General features: G+C 44.1%; 1 protein-coding gene across 9 annotated transcripts in view; it reads left to right on the top strand.

Moving 5' to 3' along the window:
- The window catches only part of SHROOM1 (shroom family member 1), a 77,999-nt gene that overhangs the window by 40,713 nt on the left and 12,694 nt on the right, over positions 1-24,592 (top strand). For 8 of the 9 annotated variants that reach the window (XM_005302834.4, XM_065555919.1, XM_065555917.1 and 5 more), the window contains 3 exons: positions 13,349-16,175; positions 18,933-19,003; positions 23,195-23,863. In XM_005302834.4, the coding sequence (XP_005302891.2) occupies positions 13,458-16,175; positions 18,933-19,003; positions 23,195-23,863 (3,458 nt within the window). In that variant the 5' untranslated portion in view covers positions 13,349-13,457. Of the gene's footprint in view, positions 1-5,357; positions 5,498-13,348; positions 16,176-18,932; positions 19,004-23,194; positions 23,864-24,592 lie in introns of those variants that run through there. The other variant, XM_024107826.3, reaches the window with a different exon arrangement.

Consider the following 24,592-nt stretch of genomic DNA (forward strand, 5'->3'; position numbering starts at 1 on the left):
ATAAAACTAAGCTTGCCAAAGACTCTCATATGTTTAAAGAAGTCCACGTGCACATATATGGACACTTTTTTGCACATACAGGCAAAAAAAACAAGCTATACACTCTGGAGATGGGGCAAACGGTTCCTCAACTTCCCTGTCTCAAATATCAAACTAGAGATATTTCTTTCATTCAGATGTGATTGATTTTACTCCATTGATCAAGAGATTTACAATCTGTTTAGAGTAAATTCTCATATACTGTAACTCCGTGTGTAGTGAAGAGGAATGAAAAGCCCACGTGTATCAGTGCATCATACTGTGTAGATTGCTATTCTGGTTCATGCAAGCCTCTGCCTAGATTGGGGCCTGATCCTAGCTGCAGCCATTGTTTATGTGAGTCAAGAGGAGTACTTGTATTAATAACGGCTGCAGGACTGGGTCCAGAATGGAGCTGGTCAGTAGGAAAAAAAATGACTTCACTAAATAAGGCTCAGTCTTACAGCACTTATTATGTGAGTTTAACTCCCACTGATCACCTAGGAGCAAATGTAATAAGGTTCCACTGTTTATGGTGCTGGAGTCGGACCTACCTGAAATGCAGTTAGATGCTAAATATACAGGACGAATTATTTTTGATAGTGCACACAGTGTGTGGAGTACTTAATTACTGCCTGCTAGGGACATCAATTCACCTCCAATTGGAAGGTGACCCCTAAAAATTCATTTTGTCACCTGTCCTCCTCATATTAGCTGCATTTGGAGGACCAGTGGGACCTGTGCTCCTTGGAAGTGGACTAGAAGTTTGAGGGGAGTGAAAATGTAGGGGAGAGGGAACAGAGAGGGGAACAGAGAGGGGAATGGAGGTGAGAGAAGTGATGAGGAATAAACTGAAATGTTTAAAAAGGGATAAAAAATATGACAAATAGTCTGAAAGAAAACATGGACACAGAGAGATTCTCAGCAAGGGAGAGAGGGAAATACCCAGAGACCCCTTGTTCCTCTCCAGAAAGCTTGTTCTAGATACACTTTGAATCATTGATGTTTCTAGTAATTCCCCTGATTTTTGGATGGGAGATGGGCTGACATCTCTCCCACAGACCTGACCCACTCCGGATGCTATAGACTGACTTCATGTTTCACTTTGGAAAAGTCCATTCCAAAGTAAGAGTGTCCAAGACTAAAATGGTCATCCCAAAGTGAGCATACATGTCTCACAATTACTAAACCTATTCACAGGCATGAATCACTCAGTGTAGGGGAAATCTGCCCCAGGGGTTCAAACCATGCTTCATATTTATTAAGTGTTGCTTCAGGCTGCACTGATGGAAAGATTGTGCCCGTGAATTTATAATGTAACTAAACCAGCAGCACTGCATGCTTTGTTTAGTGCAAGGAGAGCTGTTCTCCCTGGATTGTCAGGAGAATTTAGAGACACGATAAAAAAAAAATCTCTGCTACTCAGCCAGGCCTTGGTCTAGTCTGGACAAGTGTTGTACAGAATGCCAAGAAAGTTAATTGATTAATTAACAGCAACCAACATAATCTAAAGAAGGTCACCCCAAACAAGAGCAAATTAAAGAGAGGAGGAAAACGTATTCTTAAAGGAAGGATAAGATTTGTCCTTGTTAACTGGCTGCAGCTTAGGATCACCATTCTCCCTCTGTACAGAGATATTTGCCAGAAATTTAAAATGTTTTTATGCCCTATTAACTGGGCTGCTAAAATATTTTAACAGCAGTAGAGTACTCCATGAATAACTGTACTATGCCTTAGGACTGGTGCCAGAGCCTACAACCTTTACTCACGAGAATCACTTGCACAAGTATACTCAGTAGGATTTTTCAGGAGATCTCTCGTTGTTACACTCTCACTAGTGGCAGTGGGAGTTCTAATGCAGACAGGGTAAATGTTTTTATCGCCATGTTATCCATACCTGATCTGAACAGAGTTACTGTCCACAGAAGAGATGCAGAATGGACAATAACAGTGTAAGCTTCCCTACATTGCCCTGCTATTATTGATATTACTGTTGTGCTTAGGAACCTAATCAAGGACCCAGGCCTCATTGTGCTAAGCATTGTATGGTCAATTCAGAAGTAGCATGGTCTAGTGAATAGAGCATCCTCTTGAGACTTAAGAGACCTGGGTTCTACTACAGCTCTGCTGCTGATCTGCGGTGTGACATTTGGGCAAGTCACTTCCCCTCTGTGGCTCTGTTTCCCCTGCCACACTCGGTCTTCTTATTTATTCAGATGGTAAACTCTCCGGGCTTGGGGGAAGGGGTGGAGTGGGGGCTGGGCCTGGGGCAGGGTGTGTGTGTGTGTGTGTGTGTGTGTGTGTGTGTGTGTGTGTGTGTGTGTCCTGGGCCCCACTGCCCTACTCAGGGCAGTGACTGTCTCTCCCTGCACAAAGGGGCACAGTCTCAGTTGGGGTCCCTGTGCACTATTGTAATACATACAGTAAATAATAACAATATGGAAATCAAGTTGGCTTTAATTTTCCATATCAAATGTCTACCTTGAATGGTTAGTGACTTTATTTCTTCCTTAGATTTTTGAATGATACACTACTAATGCACTTGACTCCATCTGCTGTTTTTCTTGCGTTTCTTAATTCAATGCATGTCATTGTAATCCTCTGACAAGGAAAAAACAATATAGGCTGCATGCCTGGAATGTGTACATTGTTCCATAACTGTGTACTACAAGGTTGCTGGGACATGTCTAAGACCCAGAGACAGCATTCTATGTGGCTACTTAGCCACTTAGCAACTTAGGAAAACAATAGCATCGTTTTAATATCAGTTGCATTTTGAATGTGTTTCCCTTTTCCCTATGCAAAGGGGTTTTGGCTCCACATAATTGTTTAAAACACATTCAGATTGAAGTTTCCGATTTCAGGTTTTAGGGGAAAAAGCCCAAGAGTGTAACAGGTGTCTCATTTACCATAACATCTACATTTTGGAGGTGGTATTTGGACACTATGCCATCACTCCAGGTCTTCTTATCATTTTCCTGCCACTTCAAAGATGTGAAATGACAAGGTTCGGCTTCAGACAAACAGTATGGATGTGCATTGTCCCATTCAGTGCTGGCTAGGTTGTTTAAGCCAGATGTTCTTACCTGTAAATTCCTCTAGAGTAACAAACTGGTATTTTCTAAAGTTTTGTGAATAAATCAGAAGCCTCTTCTTCTTCTTCCAGTTATTGTCCCTATGGTATTCCACTTCAAGATGTGGCACCACCTGGGCACTCTTGACTGGAGATTTTTGTCAGCAGTGTCCATGAGTCTAGGCATCCTTGTGCTCCAGCACAAGTGTACATAGGGGAAAGTGGATCTGCCACTGCTCCAGTTCCTTCTCAACTGCCTGCAGCTTGAGATAGAGCATCGTGATGTCCATTATAGCCAGCCATGCCACTTGCTGACTTTTCTCTCATTGCTCTTTATTTTTTCTTAGTAATTTCTTTTCTCTCTTTTTGTGGGGGTGGGATGGTTAATTTGGCACAATTTTGTGCTCCACCTCCCCCCTGCCCCCCCCCCCCCCGCCCCTTCCTCCCCTGTTCCCTTCTTCATTTTGCCCAGTGTGGGCCTTTGCTCTATCTCGGGCTTCAATCTGCAGCCTCTTCCAACAGGTTATGCCCAAGACCTCGGCTTCAAGCCCTGTCAGACCGGTCTTTTCCCCTCAGGTATTCAAGCTGCCTCTGCTGCCTTGGAGAGACTCCTATTCCCTGCTCAGGTTTCAAAGCAGGTCTCAAAAACTTAGGGAGGACGGAGACTAAAACTTTGTTGATGCAGTGTTCTCCGAGAACTGAGGGCTCCGAGTCTCCTTCCTGTACATTGGCTTCGGCTGCTCAGAGAGACCCAATGACCATTCCTGCTGTGGTAAGCAAAGACCCGGGGAGAGAGGGTGCCTTCAGAGTCATCCAGACTGCCAAAAAAGAAGAGACCCTATAGTCTAGAATGAGAATCCAAGAGAAGGGGAAAGCCACCCTCTTAGACTGGGTTTAAGGAGACCTTGTGTCCTGGCATAGGTACTGCTGAGGCTTCTATTTCCTCTAGTACCAAGACCCCAGCACCAGCTAAAAAGATCATGCCAGGTTCTGAGAAGCCATCTGGTAAACAACCCTGAGCAGCATTGACACCAATACCAGACTCAATGTCTCCGAAGCACCAGGACTCTTCTATGAACAAGGCTAAATTGTCTTCAGACCATGGGTGGAGAGTGCATGGCCAGACTGCCCCTCAGTACTATCTAGGCTTCCTGGTATCATTCAGGTATCATCATCCTTTCCCCACAAGACCTTGGGATCCTGAAGAACCTGAGTTACCTTTGCTGAGTGGTACTGAGAGATATTCCTCCCTAGTACTGACTTACCTTCTGGAGTTGAGTTACCCTCCTGGATCCAGGAGATTGGTTTGTCTCTCTTTACCCGCCGGACACTTATTTTCATATAGGCATGCACCCATCTCACAGATGTTTCCTACATTTTGTAGTTGTCAGGGACCACTACCAGCATAGTGTCCTACCCTTTGGCCTCTCCACTGCCCTAAGAGTTTGTACTAAAGTCTTCTAGGCCATCGCAGCCCAACTCCCAATGTAGTTTCAAACAGAACTACATCAACACAAACTAGATATATTTTAGAGTATTGCAGCAGGGTCTAGGAGTGCAGCACAATTGTGCACTTTACAAATCATGCCCGTCTTGTGCACTTTGTCAGCACTATATGAAAGGTTCCTCATCTGCTAAATTAACAAATGTAAACAGTGTATCTAACATTCGTATGAAGGTACATGCATTAGATTCTGATTCTAATTTTATGTCCTTACTGTGTCAGTGCTATCACTTCCCCTAATTCCAAAGCAAACTTTCTGTCTTTCTATTGCAGCTTCAAAAGCTCCAGGACTCTGCTCTTTTCCAGATACTCAGTGTTTATCTGCCTGAACTTCTTAAATGTGGCCCCAGTCCTACCCCACTGAAGTCAATGGGAGTTTTGCCATTAGTAAACCTATTATGCTTGGCATTTTCACATGGTGGCCTCTTTATTCAGGGCCAGAATATAACTTCTATGTCTGTTTGGATTGTCTCTAAAAAAAAAAAAAAGAGAGAGAGAGCACTCTTCCAAGAGTCAAGTAGATCTTTCAGACTTAAAAATAGTTTGGTTAATTCCATTTCTTATTTGCATTATTTTGCATGAAAACAATTTTATCCCCCCAAAGAACCCAGCAAAAAATTCCACTCTATGCTCCTGCTCTTCTGTAGCTTTCCCAGAAGCTAGTTAATTTGTTTACTGTGCCTTGCAAGTCCAAGTTCCTTTTATAAATTAACTTGTAGCTGCCCCTCTGCTTGGCTGCTCTCCACCTTCTCCCTTGGCTCAAAATGAATGATACCAAGACTGTCTTTGAAACAAGTCAGGAATGTGAGGCTTTTTGTTCAAACAGCAGCATCACCAGTGAAATCTTTCTCCTCCTGCCAGCTGGAATTGTGCATCATTGGGGATTGTAGATTAAAATTCTGGTGAGTTCTTCCTTTTTGGAAAAAAAAAATCATCTGTAACTTTGCCTGGGTTTGGATACAGTTTGAATCTCTTTGGAAAGTGGGTCAGCATTAAGGAGCTTGGCACTGAAGCTTTCGAAGAATTTGGTTTCTTTTTATTTTGGTAACTAATTAAAACCACTGCAATCATCAGGTTTAAGTGCAGTTTTAAAAGGGAAATACCGAATCAGGTCCCTGGATGGGCCCTCTCTGACTCTACCAAGCTTTAGTACCTTCTGTGAATACATCCAAGAGGTTCTGTGCTGAGGTGGGTTAGCTGTGTGAATATCTATGTTATGTTTAAGAGCTCCAAATGTCTTTAGCCAGTTTGCTTTATCTGCTTAAGTGAACTGTTTGCAAAGATGTTGCTCATTATACATGCATCATAAATAATAAGAGTGTTGTGTAAATGTCAGGTGCTCCATATTTGGTCCAATAAACAGAGGGTGGTTTTTAAACAATTGGCAGAGTTGCACTCATGTACAGAACATTTATTATACGTGAACTCTTAGCGGCTACTGCTGCTTTTTCCATTGCATTGAAGTGTTTGTAAGAGAGTTCTTAGGCTCCCAGGGCTGAAAGTATTTGCCTGTCTTTATGATGTATATCTTGCTACTGACAGCACAATCTGTGAAGACAGATGGAGTCTCTAGCAGCATTTCATTTTGGTGGTCCCTCTGCTATCAGTTAAGAGAGATTTCACAGGATGTATAGTTTTGAGCTAGAGGATGAGTGGCATGAAAGCTTCACTGAAGCAATGGGCAGCTTTTATTACACCCGTCAAACAAGGCATCAACTAGTACTTGCTTCTCAATGAGTCTTTGTGGAGGTCTTTCAAAAAGCAACTGACCAGTGTTTCCCCTTGGACAGTACACTGCCCCTTGTTTGTGTTGTGTAATTGCATTAGAAATGATTTACTCAACATGTATTTCAAGCCTGTGAGCAAAGTCAGCCCATAATGCTTTAGGATGGGGAGCTTTATTTATTTATTTAAAGTGAAGTTAGTGCAGGTGAAAAGTGCTAGATTGGCCGGGGTCCTCTGTTTAGCCTCAGAATAGATAAAGCACAGGGAATGACAGCAGCTGCTGGTGCACCTTAACCATATCCTAGAGGGACCTAGAGGGATTGCCACTGCATGAGTGAACAGTTCAGTCTTCATGGCTCAGTGTCAATTTGGGAAAACTGTCTGTGTAATTTGTGAATTCTGTGTGAGATTATGAACTCTCTATATGTATCTTTGCCAAGCTGCAAACTCCATTTTGCCTTCTTAGTGTCCCTTTGCCTCCATGGTGGACTGCCTCTGGGGGGAGGGATAGCTCAGTGGTTTGAGCATTGGCCTGCTAAACCCAGAGTTATGAGCTCAATACTTGAGGGGGCCACTTAGGGATCTGGGGCAAAATCAGTACTTGGCCCTGCTAGTGAAGGCAGGCGGCTGGACTCGATGACCTGTCAAGGTCCCTTCCAGTTCTAGGAGATAGGATATCTCCATAAATTTAAATTCAAAAGGTGGATGGCAGAGGGCTAATGTTAATTTATGTGCCTGCCATACCTCTGAAATGTAATAGTTCTAGACAAAAGACTGGCTGCCAACCAGGAGAAATGGTTTAGCAGGGTAGAGGTCACCTAACAATGAAGTCACCTGGGAAGATTCTGTGGTCACCTGCTCATGCTGCCCAGGGAGTCACCTGACAGAAGAGACTGGACGTTTATAATGGGCAGAAGTAGCCTTTGCTCTTTCAAGGGAAGCTAGAAAGGGAAAATATGTGTAGAGTTTATTTTTTGTATGGATATTGCATGTGTGATTAAGTAAAGAGCAACTGCATTGTAGAACTCTGGGCAAAGTGTCTGTCTGTGTATTATATGCTACAGCCACAACGTGCCTCCTGAGAGAGTTAAACTGTAACCCAGAAGGCTCACACCTTCAGTGAGATTCTGGGAGAAGGTGTGTTTAAGCTACTGGGGTATCCTGGGGATCAGTGCTCCTTCTGGAGGCCTAGGCCGGTGGGTTGAGGGGCTCTTTGAAGAAGAAACAAAACAGAGTTGGTGCCCCAGTAATGTGCCAGAGAGGCCAAGGGATGTAACGGTGTGCAACCTGCTGAGACCCAGGGAAGTTTAAAATGCCAGGGGAAACCAGAGATGGGATTTCCCTCACAGCAATGTGGTGGGCAGCCATCAGAGGAGCCTGACCATATCTGACACACCGCTCACTCGATGGTGCCTCTGCTGAGCTTAGCATCATGTTGTTAATTAACACCTATTTTGATGGTGCTTTTTTGTGATGGATGCTAATATGCAAAAGTTGACTCATTACTGACCTGTGTTGGATTCAAACCAGTGGCCTAAAGGAGATAGTCTTGGTATCATAGGGTTAGTCCCCGAAGAGTAATCTAGTTCCTTCGAGTTTTATTTATTTTGAATGTAAAAAAACATATCCAGTTCTGACGCTGAAGTACAGTGTTGCTACGAGTGGTTGAGTATGGCGTTGTAAGAGGTACCATGAAAAATTATCAGTTGTGCATGTTCCTTTTGGATGACTAGATGCAGGGCCGGCTCCAGGCACAAGCCTAGCAAGCAGGTGCTGTGGCAGCCAATGAAGAGGGGGGCGGCACGTCCGGCCGTTCGGTGGTGGTGCTGTCACTCCCTCTCGGAGCGAAGGACCTGCCGCTGAATTGCCACCGTGGAATGAAGCGGCGGTAGAGCTGTCGCCGCTTGCGATCGCGGCTTTTTTTTAATTATTATTATTTTCTGCTTGGGGCAGCAAAAACACTAGATGGAAATTATGTAGGGACATCTTATTCTGTTTTATGCTCCAGCTGTCTCCTGTCAACCCACCTCCTTTCTTCTCTTTTTAATCATATTCTTGTTCTCCCCGTTTATCTCATTCTTGGCTTCTCTCCCTGTGCTATCTTTTCTTTCTTGCTCTGTGTTTTTCTCTGTCTTTGTATCTTCACCTTTTCTTTGTTCCTGGGTTTTACTCCACTATACCTGTTTGCCTGTTTTTTTCCTCCATCTCCTCCTCCTCCTTCACTTCAGCTACCCTTTGCTTTTCTCCTTCTATCACATTGTTTTCCTCACTTTTTCCTCTGCTCAGTTTGCTTTTCCTCTCCGCTTCCCTTCTCCTCCTCACTCTATCCCCTCCTTTTCTCTAGTTCATTTTTCCTCTTGACTTTTGAGACAATGGCACATTTAAAAAAAAAACAAAACGTCATCTTTCCTAGATAAACAGATTTTAAAAACACATACACAACCCCCTAAATGTTAAACCCAATCCCAGCTAACATTAAATCAAGAGTGAATCTGGCCACACTGTGCAATGGCAGGGGAGCTACACAGAGTGATTGGATTAACAGCTGGTGCTAACAAGCTGTACCATGTAGCTGCCTTCCCACAGCATTACCAGCTCCAGAGTTAGCAGCACTCAAGCTTCAATCCATTTCCCCAGATGGGCCAGGTCGCTAGATCTTAAAGTATTATTGAACTTGAGCTAGAGATTTTTGTATGTGGACTGGAGTCAGGTTAGGGGCAATAATTGAGTTCTACCTTGAGATACACTGGAGTGAAGACAAGCCTAGGCTATAATGTATTATTGACAGTGACCCTAATTTGACTCTTTTCATTAAACACCTGAACCAAAGCCCACTGAAGTCAATGGAAAGAGTACCACCTCAGATGACTTTGGATAGGGTCCTAGAAATAGAAACCCACAAAACACTTAAGAACATGCTTAATATGAGGGATCTTGATAAACTGGAGAACTGGGCTATAGACAGCAAAATGAAATTCAACAAAGACAAATGTAAGGTGCTACACTTAGGGAAGAAAAACCAAATGCACAAATACAGAGTGGGGGAAAGCTGAGTTGGGAGCAGCACTGCTGAGAAGGATCTGGGAGTTGTGGTTGATCACAACCTCAACATGAGTCCACAGTGCGATGCTGTTGCCAAGGCCGGCTCTGACTTTTTTGCCGCCCCAGGCAAAAAAGCCTCCCGTGCCCCCGTCCCCCCCTCCAGCGCAGCAGGGGAGGGCGCCGAGCCCGGCCGTGGGCCGCTCTCCCCGACCAGCCGGAGCGCCACGGAGAGGGCGGAATGCCCGCCGCGGCTCCACTCTCCCCAGCGGCCAGAGCACCGGGGGAGGGCGGCAAGCCCGCTGCGGCTCCGCTCTCCCTGGCGGCCGGAGCGCCGGGGGAGGGCGGCGAGCCCACTGTGGCTCTGCTCTCCCCGGAGCCGGAGCGCCGTGCCGCCCCCCTCCAGGTGCCGCCCCAAGCACAAGCTTGGTGGGCTGGTGCCTGGAGCCGGCCCTGGCTGTTGAACCCCCCCCCCCCCCCCCCCCCGCAAAAAGGCAAATGCAATTTAGGTTGTATTAACAGAGGCATAGCATGCAAGTCACGGGAGGTGATAGTACCACTCTATGCTCTGCATTGGTTAGGCCTCGGCTGGAGCACTGCGTCCAGTTTGGTCACCAGTGTATACAAGGATGTCGAGAAACTGGAAAGGATCCAGAGGTGAGCGACAAAGATGATCAAAGAGATGGGATGTAAACCATATGAGCAAAGGCTGAAGGAACTGGGTATCTTTACTTTGGAAAAGAGATTAACATGGGATACAATTCGGTCTTCAGATACTTGAAAGGCTGCCATAAAAAAGATGGAGAAAAGTTGTTCTCTTTTGCCACAGCAGGCAGGACAAGAGGCAATAAGTTCAAACCACAGTTTAGCACTACATACCACACTTGAGCTACACAGAGTGACTGGATTAGCAGCACAGGGTATGTCTACCGTTGGAGCTGGAGAGGTAGATTTCAGCTCAGGGAGACATACCTCCGCTAACTCTGATCAAACTAGCATGCTAATATAGAGTGTAGCTGTGGTGACATGAGTGGCAGGATGGACTGGCTGCCTGACTACATGCCTAGCATCTTGGATGGGTATGTACAGGCCTGCCGACAGGAATTCCGGGCCCCAGGGCCAGGGAGGAAGTGATGAACCTGTCACTTCCATGACATCCCATCACTTGTGGGACTGACCCCATGCCGGCCTGCGGGACCAAGCCCCACAGCGGTCGCGTGCACCTAGGAGCCCTGTGGCAAAGGGCCCGTGGCTCCCAGCTGCTGCTACTACGGGAGCGTCACCGGCCAGGGCCTCCCAGGCCCTTTTAAATCACCCGGGCTCCTGGGCATTTGCCCCCTTTGCAGCCCACCCCCATCAGCGGGCTTGGCTATGTACTTGGAATGGCTAGCCCACAGCACTGCAGCTACACTCTTTTAGGGTGCTAGCTCTCCCAAAGCTAGTGTGGGTATGTCTCCTTGAGCTGGAATTTACACCTCCTCTGCCAAAGGCAGACATACCCACAGAGTGATTGGATCAGCAGTTGATGAGTGGTGCTAACTTGAGCTCCAGCCTGTTGTTGCATTCCCACTGCATTAGGATCCTTCTAGTAACTGTTCCAATGAAGACTACCCTGAGGAACAGAAATAATGGACATGATCTGTGCAAAAGTATTGGACTCTTCATTTTTCAAAGAGTCTGATGACTGCTGAGTTTTGGTGAATTACTTTTTACCACTACGGATGTCAGCAGTTTCTGGTACCATTAAACATCAATACACTTAGAAATATGACAGGAATCTCTTGAAATCTGCATTAGTTTCCTTTTGTTTATATAGCAATGTCTTTTGGTGTGGCTAATGTAACTGAATATTAATAGAGCAGAATAGGGTTTGAGACATGCAAACCAGATGTACAGTAACTCTTTATGTAAAGCCCAGATACTGACAAAAGACATTCATTGGATTGGGGCTGGTGTGCTAGCCAGGCTTGGATTTACTTACTTAGAAAGAAGAGTGACAGTTATACTGATAAAGGTGATTAATCATTATTCCTTCCTATAAAACAATTCTGTTCAGTTAATCTGAAACCAGCTCCTAACAGATAGTATCTTCGACTAACAAGCATAGCAGGACAAAAAGAAAAGGATTTAGGAGGTATTATAGTTTGGTACATTGAGAATGAGCCTGGTTCTTTTCTCAGGTATGCTGGTGTAAATCAGGAATAACGCCACTGGAGTGCCACCGGCATAAAATTTGTGTAATGTCAGACTGAGACTTATTTCAGTTCTGAACAAATAGCTGATATAGATAAGTGATACCTTAAATGTAGTACCGGATTCAGTTTTATAAAGCTACAATATGCAGGAAGTCATACCAGCTTACAGGCTGCAAACATGCATTTTAAAAGGTTAATAGGGCAAGTACACCTGTAGCCAGACCAATTTGCGCTGTAATCCCACCAGCCTTCACAAACTCCACATCAGACCAGGTCAGTACCTGGTTAAGGATATGTCTACACTGTGATAAAAAAACCCACGGAACCGAATCTTAGAGCCTGGATCAGCTGACTCGGGCTTGCAGGGCTATTAAATTGCAGTGTCTATGTTCGGACTTGGGCTAGATCCTGGCTCTCAGAGCTTGGGCTCCAATTTTGTAACCCCGCAGCCTGACCTTCATGAGCCTAAGTCAACTGACCTAGGCCAACCATGCCGGGGCCTTTCTAGTGCAGTGTAGGCATACCCTAAAAGATCTTCAAGCTACTAGCAGGAAAACATATTAGTGATTTAGAAGGAGGTGCTTTTCCCTTTGAGTCAGTAATGAATTGATGTCCAAGCCTGGTGTTGGGGGAGCTGTCCACTTGCAGGTGAAGTCTTTAATGGTAAAATGGTCTGGATCTCTGCTTTATCCAAAAGACCCCAGGGTACTTTTTGTGTTAGCTGGGATGATAATCCTAGCATCCTGCCAAAATTTCAACTCAAGTAATTACATTCTGCCACCCTACATTTTCTGTTTTCAAATGAATAAGATAGTCTTCACTTTCTGTCCTAAAGAGATGACTAGTTGACTTGTGCTGTTATAACAACTGCTGTATTCAGTGTTGCATGGAATGACCCCCTGTACATTTCCTGTTACGCACCAGTTCATGGAAAATATTGGATAAAGTTGCCAAGCATTAGCATGAACCTGGAGCCATTCATGGATCGGGTTCTAAAAAATGGATTGAAATCTAGTTTTCATCTCTTCGGGAGTAATTATTTTATTTTTTAAAATGTCATTCCTGCGCAGTGGAATTCAGAGGCGCTGGAGCACAAAAGTTATGTTTAGAAGCAAGCGTCGCACGTGTTTTCTTTCTATGTAACTCCTTTAAATACATACATTTCACATTCCAGTCAGACATTAACATTTACTTTTAAAAGTTAAGCTACTAGAATTAGAACTCAGGAGTTCTTGGCTCCCACGCCTGTGCTTAAATCAGTGGACTCCCTCTTTCACAGTGACTAATGAAACATACACCGCCCCAGTACTACATGAAACATACCCCGGATATTGCTGATATAACGAGAGAAAGAATGGAATCCCAGGATTTCCCACTTCTTAGAGGTCATATGTAATCTGTGCTCCTTTATGAAAACAATTTGGTTGAAATATGCTGAATGTAAAATTTTCACTCATATCCCATTGATTATATTTAGGGCCAGAGTCTCAACTGATGTCAATAGAGCTGATTTACTTCAGGTTCAATGGGGTTACACTGGTTTACACCAGTTGAGGATCTAGTACATAGTCTCTAAAGCCAGGGCTGTAACCAGGGTGGGGTGAGCGGGGTAGCTGCCCAGACTGAAAGCCATGGCGGTGGGGAAATGGGGCAGAGAAATGAAGGGGAAAAACCAGTAGGGAGTGCAAATATGCTTGCTCTCCCGGGGTGCTAAAATGCCTAGTTACGGCTCTGTCTAAATCTGTAATCATCATTTTCTATGGCTGTGTTTCAAATGTTTGTTTTTCTCTCCAGGATCATCTACCTACACATGAAATGTGCTAAATACAATAAAATGTGCCGAGTCACAAGCAGGGAGACTTAATCTGAATTCTTTTCCTGGAGGAGCTGGTTGTCCATAGATATGGCTTCCTATGGGAATGAGATAGAACGATGGAACCTCAAGCAAGCTGGCAGAATTGCAGAACTGTTGGAGCCAGTGGCCTCACCTGATTATGGAAACAGGCTCTCGCCACTTAAATCCATCAGCAGCATAGACCACCTCTTAGACTCTGCTTACAGCTCTTTCTCTGGTGGCTCAAATGTTCCAGAATATCATCCTCCATCATATTATAATGAAAACTATTGTCTGCCCTTAGAGCAATTGCCATATATGGACTCGGAATATGTAAGAGGAATTTATAATCCTAATGCAATAAACTCTGATCCTAAACCCACACATCAGCACAAGTCACTGGAGCTGAGTAGTCATCAGAACTCCGACAATACTGGGCTCAGTGGACAATACAGAAGCACTCCTACCCATGGGACTTTATATCAGCCACCATCACCTCTGGCTTTACCCCCTCATCCACCATCACCACCGGCACGACTTCATAGCTATAAAGCTACCAGAAATTTTGAAAATACAAGAGGGAAATCTAATTCTGGAAATCATTTTGACCATAGTGTGCAACTAGCTACTTGTGCTCAGGATATTAGCAATGTCCTTCTCCCCTCTGATTCAGGGACAAACTGGGTATCCAGGTCGAAGAATGAGGGGCTAATGACTGAGGAAAACGAAGAGAGGGATCCATCCCAAGATGGTACAAAGCAAAACAAGCCTCGTGTTTTCATCAGACCCTCGTCTATTATTTTTCAAGAATATTTAAAGTCTGATTCTTTGGCTAAGACCCCAGATCTTTTCTGTACTCAGAATTCAGTCCAAGCTTATAAAATTCCTGAGGAGATGACCTCTAAGTCCTCTCATTCACTGCATACCAACCTCAGTGCTGTTAATGATACACAAGAGAACAAACAGTATCTTTTTGCCTGTGGTGTACACAAACCACCCTTTAGAGAAGCAGGTTTGCAAAGCCGGGTCTCAGAATCCAGCCAACAAAAGGGACAGTTTCCCTGCATTCAGTGCCCAGGCTGGATTGAAGAGTATTCAAGCTTGGATCAGGATGTATTGGAGAGTAGTGCAGGCTTAAAATACATGGACAGTTCTCTTCCAAGTGAAGATGTGTCGGAGAAACTGAACAGCTCTGAGGACAAGAATCGGTGCTCCGGCTCCAAAGAAGAAAACAGGAATGATGTTTGGGAACTACTTCCCAATCAACAGATCAAAATGCAGAAATCACCACTGTCCGACTGCTTGGATGGTATAGAAACAGAGCCTACTCACCATGGGGTATTGGATTTTGGAAATAAGCAATTTTCTGATAGTGCTGACCAAACATCTTATTACAGACCAAACAATGACTCCCCATCCCAATTTCTAAATGGACTCCAGAGAGAAACACAAGCTAACAAGAGCGGTCCTGACCTTAGCATGAACCCAAAGGAAGAGGACATCCTAAATCCTGTTCATCATAGAAAACACCAACTTGAATTTCAAAAGAAGCTTGAAAGGCAGCCTCAGGATGATTCTGCCAGTGAAAAGATAAACAGGCAGACAACTCCTCTCCTTTATTACCTTTCTGGTGGGAAAAACACCAACATTCTGAGTCACAAAAATCACACTCAGCAAGATGAGGACTCGGAGAGTTTGCCTAAGACCTCTCCAAGGAGCAATCGCCCTGTTTCTGCACAACCTATAGAGATACAAAGAGAAATTAACCAGCTTCAAAAGAACAAACACCATCTTCAGTGCACAGGGGATGATACCATTAATGAGACTGGTGATGTAATTCTGGGGAGCTCTGCTTCATCAGTGGATGAGAGTTTCAAGAATGATTACAGGGAAAAACTTAAAGTTGCTCAAAGAAAGGTCCTGAGAGAAACATCTTTCAAAAGAAAGGATTTACAGATGAGTTTGCCCATAAGGCTGAAGCAGAAACCCTCCAAAAGACCTTCAATTGATCATCTCAGATCGTTGTCCTTATCCAGTGCAAATGAGGATGCTAAATTGATTCATCCTCCCAAGTCTCTGGAAAACAGCAGTAAAGATGAAGAAACAAAGAGGCCACAAGCTGCTCGAATAGGAGGAAGAAAAAGGATAACAGAAGAACAAAAGAAATTGTGCTATTCTGAACCCGAGAAGCTCAATAAACTGGACGATCAGCAAGATCAGGGTGTACCATGGAGGGAAGAAAGCACAGGGGTCAGGTCGGATGAAATTAATGAACAAGATGCAATGGCAGGCAGAAGAAAGATTCTGGAAAACCGAGGGAGTGCGCTTGCCAGTTCCAATCTCTCCAAGACCGAGTTGAAGCAAATCCAGCATACTGCACTTATTGAATACATGGAACGAAAGATTGCACAAAGGCCCGCTAGTGCTCTGCAGAAACCGCCCCTGCAGAAAAGGCCTTCCAATGCTAAGAGGCTTCCTGAGGGCAAGACTTCCAGTGCAGATATTAGCAGAAAGACCCAAAATAATGAGGTAATCTGCCAATTTCTCTCTCCAGAAAGAATTCCAGAACCCTCCCCTGCTTTAATTGCCACAGGGATCTGGACCAGTAGACACAGTGCTAGTTCTTCTGCTACTGAGGCAGTACATTCAAAACCCAAGTCTGCTGCCAGGGAAACAGACAGAAACTGCACCGGCAAATGTGCTTCAGCTGAAAATCTCCTTCCATCAGGGACTTCTGCATCCAGCAAAGATCGAGAACGATCAAAATCATCTCCTTCTCCTGCATGGGTAAGAAATATATTACGAGGTAATTTACAGTTTTGGGCCAGACTGTGAACCCTTTGCTTATACTGGTGAGTAGTTGCTCAGATGAGTAGACCCGTTGCTCACCAATGGAAGTAAGGAATTAATAATCTGACCCTTAGTGAGCTATAGCCTGTTCTTGTAACCTGGAAGAAAAAAATGAGGATGCTATGTTTGTTATTCTATAGGAAACATCACAGTTGTTTGCAAACCGTATGTGCATACCTCCCTTGGAGTTCGGTTGGAGGAATAGATTAGAAGAGAGAACATACAATTAATTGTTTGGAGTTCTAAAAGCAATCCTACCAAAAATGTTTTAAAATATTAGGTTTAATTAATGACAATAATGGTTGTTAATTATTGGCATGCATAGTACTTTGCAGACAAACGGTAGATTTTCATTTTTTAATGGAAAACAAATTGCTAATAAGTATGCCTGGAGGTTGAAAACTTAAGTGCATTGCCATAGATAAAAGCTTTTACATGCCAAGTATTACATACTTTTTCAGGGACAAACAAACAGGACAGGTAGAAATTCATCTGAAAACTCCACAAGGATAGATTTCTGGATTTTGAGCCTGATTTGACCACTCGGAGAGGAATTTGGGTGGGCTGCCAAGGAGGTAGGGGGGTAGTCTGCAAACCTGCTATATCCCAAGTATCCATGAGGAAACCAGAAGAAACTTTTTTCTCCCGGGTAAGTCTTTTGAGGGAACACCTTTTAAGTGGTTTTTGGCCTGAAAAGCAAAGCCATATAGAAATCCATGGGTTTCAGTTGACAGAATTAGTGCAAATATTTTATTTATGTATGTATTTATTTATGTTTGTCTGTCTATTTTGGCTCTTATGAAGTCTTTCTTCCCATACCTGAGTTTCACTTTTGACTTTTTTAATTGAACCCAGATTTTCAAAGTAAAACTCAGCAGAAACCACTGAGCTTTGTCTAGTTATACATTGCAACTGTGCATCCTTCCCAATTTTCTCAAATCTCACACTCGGCCACTTTAAAAAACGGAAAATAGCTAAACAGATACTTTTGGATAGTTACCCTGATGAAATTAGATTTCCTGCTTTTCTCAGGTAGAAGTAATCCATGGACACTGCAGACTGGCACAAGATAAGGAATATGTGTTTATCACTGTTTATTTAGCAATCTGTTTTATAGGACTGAGATTTCTGTTTCCTAGGTTGGTGGCTCTCCATTTGGTAGAAGAGAGAGAACCTTTCATGGATCCATCTTTTCTCATAATACAACTTCCCACACACTACTTAGATCTCAAAATTACTCATTCTGGGATAGCAAGAAGGTCTCTAGGCTACTTATGGTACCACAATTAGGAAAATAAAACAGTGGTTCTCATCTGATACCTCAGATACTGTCATGAAGAGCATGTGATGTAGATATTTACAGATATAGAACAAAACTGCTTGGCTACCAACAGTCAGCTCACCACACACCATAAAAGACTACAATGCTAAGTCTTTATGAATGATTCCTTTTGCCCTTGCTCTTGACACAACAGCCTTGAGTTTAAATAATACGATGATGTGGCTTCTGGCGAACTCTAACACTTTAGAAGCCTGCTGGAACAGGTAAAATTGGCCATTTGCTTTATTTCCTACATGCTCAGTGAACATTGACCCAGTGTCAGGGCAGAAATATGCACCTTTCAGTGCCAGAATTTGGAGGACAATGTATGTCAATATTTCTGTAAAAGAAAGATAAGGAAAATAAACAGAGGCAAAGGGGAAAGAGAAGAGAGAGTCTTTTCCCCCATTAGCGTCTTCTAGCTAATGGAACTGCCACTGAGATAAGAAACGCTCACCAAAGATGCCTATTTTCAGAACTGTAGACAAGCAAAGGTAGAGTCAATATTTTGCTCCTGTATTGCTAATATTCACCTGCCATGCTGATAGACAATCTATTTGATCATTCAACCTCATGTTCCCATGGCTGTAGCTTTGAATTTTTCAAACCGTGAGCATGTTAGAGCTTAGCCTTGCGAAGAGTAACCCAGAACAATACCTGTGAAGGCCATGAATGTATGGGTTACTTCTGGGTTGGAGGACAGACTAGATTCTCTGATAAGCAGAGGGGATCGATACACAGTTGAGAAGAACCTATAGATAATTAGTCTAGTATGTGCCTTATTGACTGCCTCCTAGCCTGGAAAAACCCATCTATTTTGGATAGTTTAGGGATAATAGAATAAATTTGATTATGATGTATCTGTCTGTAGGATACCACTCACTGTAGTATCCAAGTGCCAGTAATAACCACTATTATACATTGGGATGAGTTGGACAACTAACTAGAAGTCCCTTCCAATCCAAAAGATTCTATGATTCAACAACCATGAAACACATTATTGACTGTCTAGGCTTCATTAGATTGTGGGGCAGGGTTGAACACTGTGTAAAATGTCTCTACTTAGGCATGTAAAATGTACCTTCCTTGAGACTTCTCCTGTCATGGAGAAGTGCTGATAAAATCCCAATTTTGTCTGTAAATCTAGAAGTCTTAACAAACATATTTTTCTAAGGGGAAAAAAACTGATGTTAACTTGGGAGAGAATGATGGGAATTACATAACTGAAAGGAAACAAACACTTAAAATGCTTAGTAAACTGCTACCTGAGCTATTGTTGAGTTTCCACCTTAGTAGGCATGGGGAGGTGCTGAGTACACAAAAGCAATAAAAATTTGACAACGCTGCTCCAGTTAAGTCTTCTGCATTTTCAGGACCTTCATAGATGTACAACTTTCCCAGCATCATCAATTCAAGGTTGTGAAAACTATCCCATCATCCCCAGGTAAGGCTGTGAGAACTACTCCACCCTCCCCAGATGAACATTGCTTTAGAAATGTTTTCAAACACTAGTGGGCAACTACATTCACTATGTTTCTTTGCAATACAGTAAATTCAATGTGATGTTAATTTTTATGCCCTACAGTGTGGTTGATTCCTAACTGAAATCTGTTGTTTCCTAATTTTTTTGGAAGTACAGGTCCTGCCAATGTTGGACACAAACATGTGCTCGCTAGCAACAACAGTGTTTAAACACAGTTGTTGCTAGCAGGGTTCGAGAACTGTTTCCCTGACAAGCATGCACAAGGATCAGAAAGGTGTTATTAAATCATGCTTTAGCCTAATCCCCACCCAGATAGCCACATGGCTACTAACAAACATGTTTAATCTGTTGTCTCTCTTATGGCTTTGTTACAGAATTCTAGTTTAGTTCTCAGGTATAAAATAGAATTTAAAAAAAAACCTGGTCATATGGCCCTTGTCTACAATGAGGTGTGTTTTTTTTTGTGAACACCTCTCACCATTGCTGTAGAACCAGTGCAGCTCTACTAGGGCTAACAACTGTTGAGAATGCCAGGGTAGCTCAGAGCAGGGTAGGATACTCCTCCTGCTATTTACAGCCATAGAGATGCCCCAGTGGGAGAATTTGTGAAAATCCTGAATGTAGACAGCCACTCTGTTAGACAAGAGCTGGTAAAACCCTGCTCCCATCAGCCATGTTTAGATACAGCTGTTTCTAGCATGGCTTCAGTCCTAGTGTGGACAGGGCCTAAGTAGAGAGACTTCTCATTAAGTCACCTGTGAAGTAGTCTGATATATGAATCCATGAACTTCCATAGCCCCTCAGACTGACACTGGTACCATATAATTCACAGCGCTTCAACTGAAACCTAACACATCAACTCGAGCAGGCTCTCCAATACAAATAAAATGCAGTGTTGCATTTTCAGCAAGGAAGCGCTGTCTTATTAGGGTGGATATTCCCAAAAGAAATGGAGAGCATCATCATGGCCTTAATAATTGCCAAAGTGGGGGGAAATCTACCTCAAAACTTGTAAATGTAGAGTCTGATCCTGAGAGGTGTGGAGTACCTGCAATTCCCATTTGAAGCCAGTGGGGTTGTAGGCCCTCAGCACTTCTTGGGCCCAAAATGTACAAAATACTATTTAGAGATTTTAATCTTTTATAAAGATCACAGAGGAAATCATGCTTAGTTCAGAGACAAAAGGACTGGAGACATTAAAAGCACTGCTTATTTTCAAAGCATTTCCCTTATACACCTCTGCCCCGACATAACGTGACCCAATATAACACGAATTCGGATATAATGCGGGAAAGCAGTGCTCGGGGGGGGGGGGGGACTGCGCACTCCGGTGGATCAAAGCAAGTTCAATATAACGTGGTTTCACCTATAATGCAGTAAGATTTTTTGGCTCCCGAGGACAGCGTTATATGGAGGTAGAGGTGTATTAGCTATTCCTCACAACACCTCTGAGGTACAGAAGTGATGTTCTCTCTGTTTTATAAGTGGGGAAGCCAAAGCACAGAGGTGATTAGACTTAGCCAATGCCTCAAAAGGAGTCAGTGGCAGAGAAATCTGGAGTTTGATTCCCCCAGCTCTGTGCTCTTCCCTCCGTTCTATACTACCCCTCAGTCTGAGGTTATTTAGTGGAGGTTGTGAGGGATCACAATGCCTCCCTGCATCACAAAGGTGCTGTGGGGATCAGTTAGTTAATATCTGTACAGCACTTTAGAGATGCAAAGTGCTATGCACATGCCAAATTGTTGTTATTGGCTAATCCCGAGGTCCTAATCCAGCTTTCAATCTGTCCTAACCTCGTTATGGGGAGTTTTATCTGAGTAAAAACTGAGTGAAAACCAAGTAAGGACCACAGCATTTAGCCCTTTATTATGCATCTGACTGTAGGGAAAAAGACTTCAGAACAGCTGTCTTTATTCTGCTTTCTATTTACCCTTTTTTTATTTAGCCTTTGTGCTGCCTACGTGGCGACAGCTGAAATAATGATATCTTATTTCCAAGCGACGAAGATCCAAAGGGGAGGGGCGGGGGTTGCTTTTTTAGAAATGTTGGTTAAAGGCAGCAACTCTGTGCTTTTGCCACCAGGGACTGCTGTAGCAGCACAGAAAAGGCAGTGTTGCCTGGGAGCCTGCTCTGAAATGCTGAGTCACTTCCAACCTTCACATGTCAGTTAGCCAGGCATAATACAGCCATTGCCCCACAGAGCTGCATCTGCCACCTAAAGGCTTTTACCTGAAGAGAGATCACTTCAGGGCCTGCTCCTGAGAGGTGTGGAGCTTTAGTGGGAGTCACAGGGACTCAGCACTTCTCTGGTTCTTCTCAGTGACCCTACAATCCCACAGCCTTAGAGTAGGGTTATTTATTCCCCAAATCAGTTTCTTTCCTTTTAGGTAGCTTTAAAAATCATTTTTGCCTCTTTGTGAAACAACAACAACAACAACAAAAAGGTGTAAAATGTACAATAAAATATGCATGAAAAGGGCTGGAACTCTTTACAGTAAAAGCCTCCGTATTGCAAACCACCATAGCTTCGGTTCGTTTCTCACTTGAGTGCATTGCTCCACCATCTGATCTCTGCCAAAAACAGCACCTAAAGGGTAGGCCAGACCTGTCCACAGAAGAACAACATAGAGATCCTGTCAGAATGCTTAAAGCGTGAAGTTTATAAATATATTTTAAATAAATATTTACATAGAAAAGCTAGTATTTTAACCCTGTATCGCTTGCCCAGAAGAATTGGGAGAGGAGCAATCCATTCTTCCTTCAACAACAAAAAATGACACCCATTGTTTTGGCCATTCTAAGTAGTGGGGCTGCTTGATACAGGGTAGCCTTCTCAGCAGGCCTTCAGTGGTCTGTCTGAGATTCCTGATTCAGGTGGAGCAGCTTCACATTAGCAGGTCATTTTTTGATGCAACTAGAAGTGTGGGTGAGTCCATGTATGGTCAGAAACATTTCACAGGTGACCTCTTAATACAGGGCAAGTGAATATGGGAGAGAAGGGAAATCCTGTAGGGACCGATTTTGCTGGCTATTAATGCAGGTGACTGTAAGTTCAGGTTTCATTGTACTACATTTATAGAGGAAGCCATAGCCGCCTACTGTACAATAATCTCTCCCTCTACCTCCCAACCCACCAAGTTCTACTACTGTGCAACATAATACAGTAGCTGTGTTCTGCTGAACTCTGGTGGCAAATCCAAACCTGTCAGTGAAATTGGTGCAGATTTACTATGTTTGGATATTAATCGCTCCAAAAGATGGGAGCAGAGTATCTTGCAGGCCTCACACATGTGCCTTTACTATTGGTTGGAGAATTCCAGTTGTCCCAATGTGTGTATTGTGTTAATGCAACACCAACCCTGCTGGCAAGAAGGATCTCGTTCCCCCAGACAGGAACTGGCTAACTTCAAGGCATTTATCCAGAAGTTACCCAGGTTCTGGTAACCATTCTATTTTGTAATCCCATTTGAAGTTGTTTCTTCCCCATTATTGTTACCCATTACCTACCACTTTCTCCTCGTAATAACTACAGTTGCTGCATTTACCCTGCAGTCCAGGTCTCACTCTGGCATTTTGTCGGTCAGGCCCAAGAAGTCTCTGACATGTCTACAGTGCTTTTCTTAGGGCTTGTCTCCACAGAGACTTAGTGCACAGCAACCCAGGCTGTGAAAATACAGTGCACTAGTCTGCTACATCAAAGTGCATGGTGGAATTTTCAGTGTGTGCCAGCAGGGTCCACATAGCTGTAAATTTACACCCCAACTTGCTGTGTGCTACGTCTCCGCGTAAACACACCCTTAGGTTGTGGACAAAAGGGATGAAGTAATTGTGCCATCCTGTCATGATGCTGTCTCAATATGAGATCATGCTGAGTCATAATACAACAGCATCACACTGATACAATGCCATGACTCAAACTTGACAATACAACGTCAGGCTGTCACTATTTTGTGGCACACTCTTCAACCCTGATTGACAAAATGATTTTTCCAGCAGTTGAGTATCATTGGTGGGCCTAGACTACAAGTACTGGCTTTAGGTCATGTGAGGTTTGTATTTTACCTGCACTAAATACTTCCATATAATAAATAAAATGCCTCCAAATGGTGGTGTTAGTAATTAGCTAATGTGAAATATGATTTGAAACTTTAGCTTTCTAGCAAAGAATGAAGTCGAGTTGGCAGAGGAAAAAGACTGTGTGAGAGATGAAAAGCAGCGAGTCTGCACAGCCAGAGGAAGGGGAAAGTCTATGGAAGAAATTGGAATTTCAGAAACTGTAAGACTTTCATTGTTGAGCCAAAGCACAGATCAGCTTCATCACATGAAAAGCCTGCACATCTTGCCAGTGCCTGGCCTTGAACGTGGTAAAAACAGCTCAGCTGCAAACCATCAAAGTGATCTGCACAGCACCAAGTCTGTATCAGGAAATCTGCCCATACAAACAAATACTGAAGACATTGTGGGGCTCAAGAGATCAGATACAACAGTCCAAAAACTTGAAAGGCTTCCTAGCACAACAAAGCCCTATGGCATTTCCTTAAGTACTGAAAATCTACCCCCATGGTGTGTATCCTCCCTGGGCACATTGCAATCTCCATTACTACATTCAGAGTCTCCTCTTCACTCTCCACTGCCCCTGTCTTCTGTGGAAGAAGACAATGTTTTCTTCAATGACTCCGTCACTAATGGCTTAGAAATAACGTCAAAGCCTTCTTGTCTCTATGGACAAAGTGATACTTTAGTTTCAAGGACAGACATGCCAGAATCTCTCCTGACAGTTGCCTTGGAGGGAAAGCAAAGTAAAGCAGAACAAAAAGCCAGGTAACCTTTCTATTCCTGAATTATTGCTTTGTGTGCATAATTTGACATGTGATCTTCAAAATAATCACAGGTACAAAACCATACCAAGCAGAAAGGCATAGAGATATTGCCTCCTGTCCTATCTCTACAGTCTTCCTCCATTAGGGTTACCATATTAAAACATTTAAAAAAGAGGACACTCCACGGGGCCCCGGTCACGCCCCCGCCCCAACACCGCCCCTTTCCCGCCCCAACCCCACCCCATCTCTGCCCCCATTCCAACCCCTTCCCCAAAGTCCCTGCCCCAACTCTGCCCCCTCCTCTGAGCACCCCACATTCCCTCTCCTCCCTCCCGCTCTGATCTTGGTTGGGGGTTGCTAAGTGCTTCCCTGCTCCCCACTCGCCCCGCAGCCCCTATGCCCTTGCCTGCCCTGCTCCTCCTCACCCTGCAGCCTCTGCACCCCCCCGCCCCTGCAGCCTCTGTGCCCCCTGCTCCCCACTCGCCCTGCAGCCTCTGCAACCCCCCACCCCTGCAGCCTCTGTGCCCCCTGCTCCCCACTCGCCCTGCAGCCTCTGCGCACCCCCCCGCCTGCCCTGCCCCTGCAGCCTCTGCGCACCCCCCCGCCCCTGCAGCCTCTGCGCCCCCTGCCTGCCCTGCTCCTCCTCGCCCTGCAGCCTCTGCACCCCCTGCCTGCCCTGCCCCTGCAGCCTCTGCACCCCCCCACCCCTGCAGCCTCTGTGCCCCCCGCC

This window comes from Chrysemys picta, chromosome 8 (assembly GCF_011386835.1).
Source record: "Chrysemys picta bellii isolate R12L10 chromosome 8, ASM1138683v2, whole genome shotgun sequence".
NCBI classification, from domain to species: domain Eukaryota; kingdom Metazoa; phylum Chordata; order Testudines; family Emydidae; genus Chrysemys; species Chrysemys picta.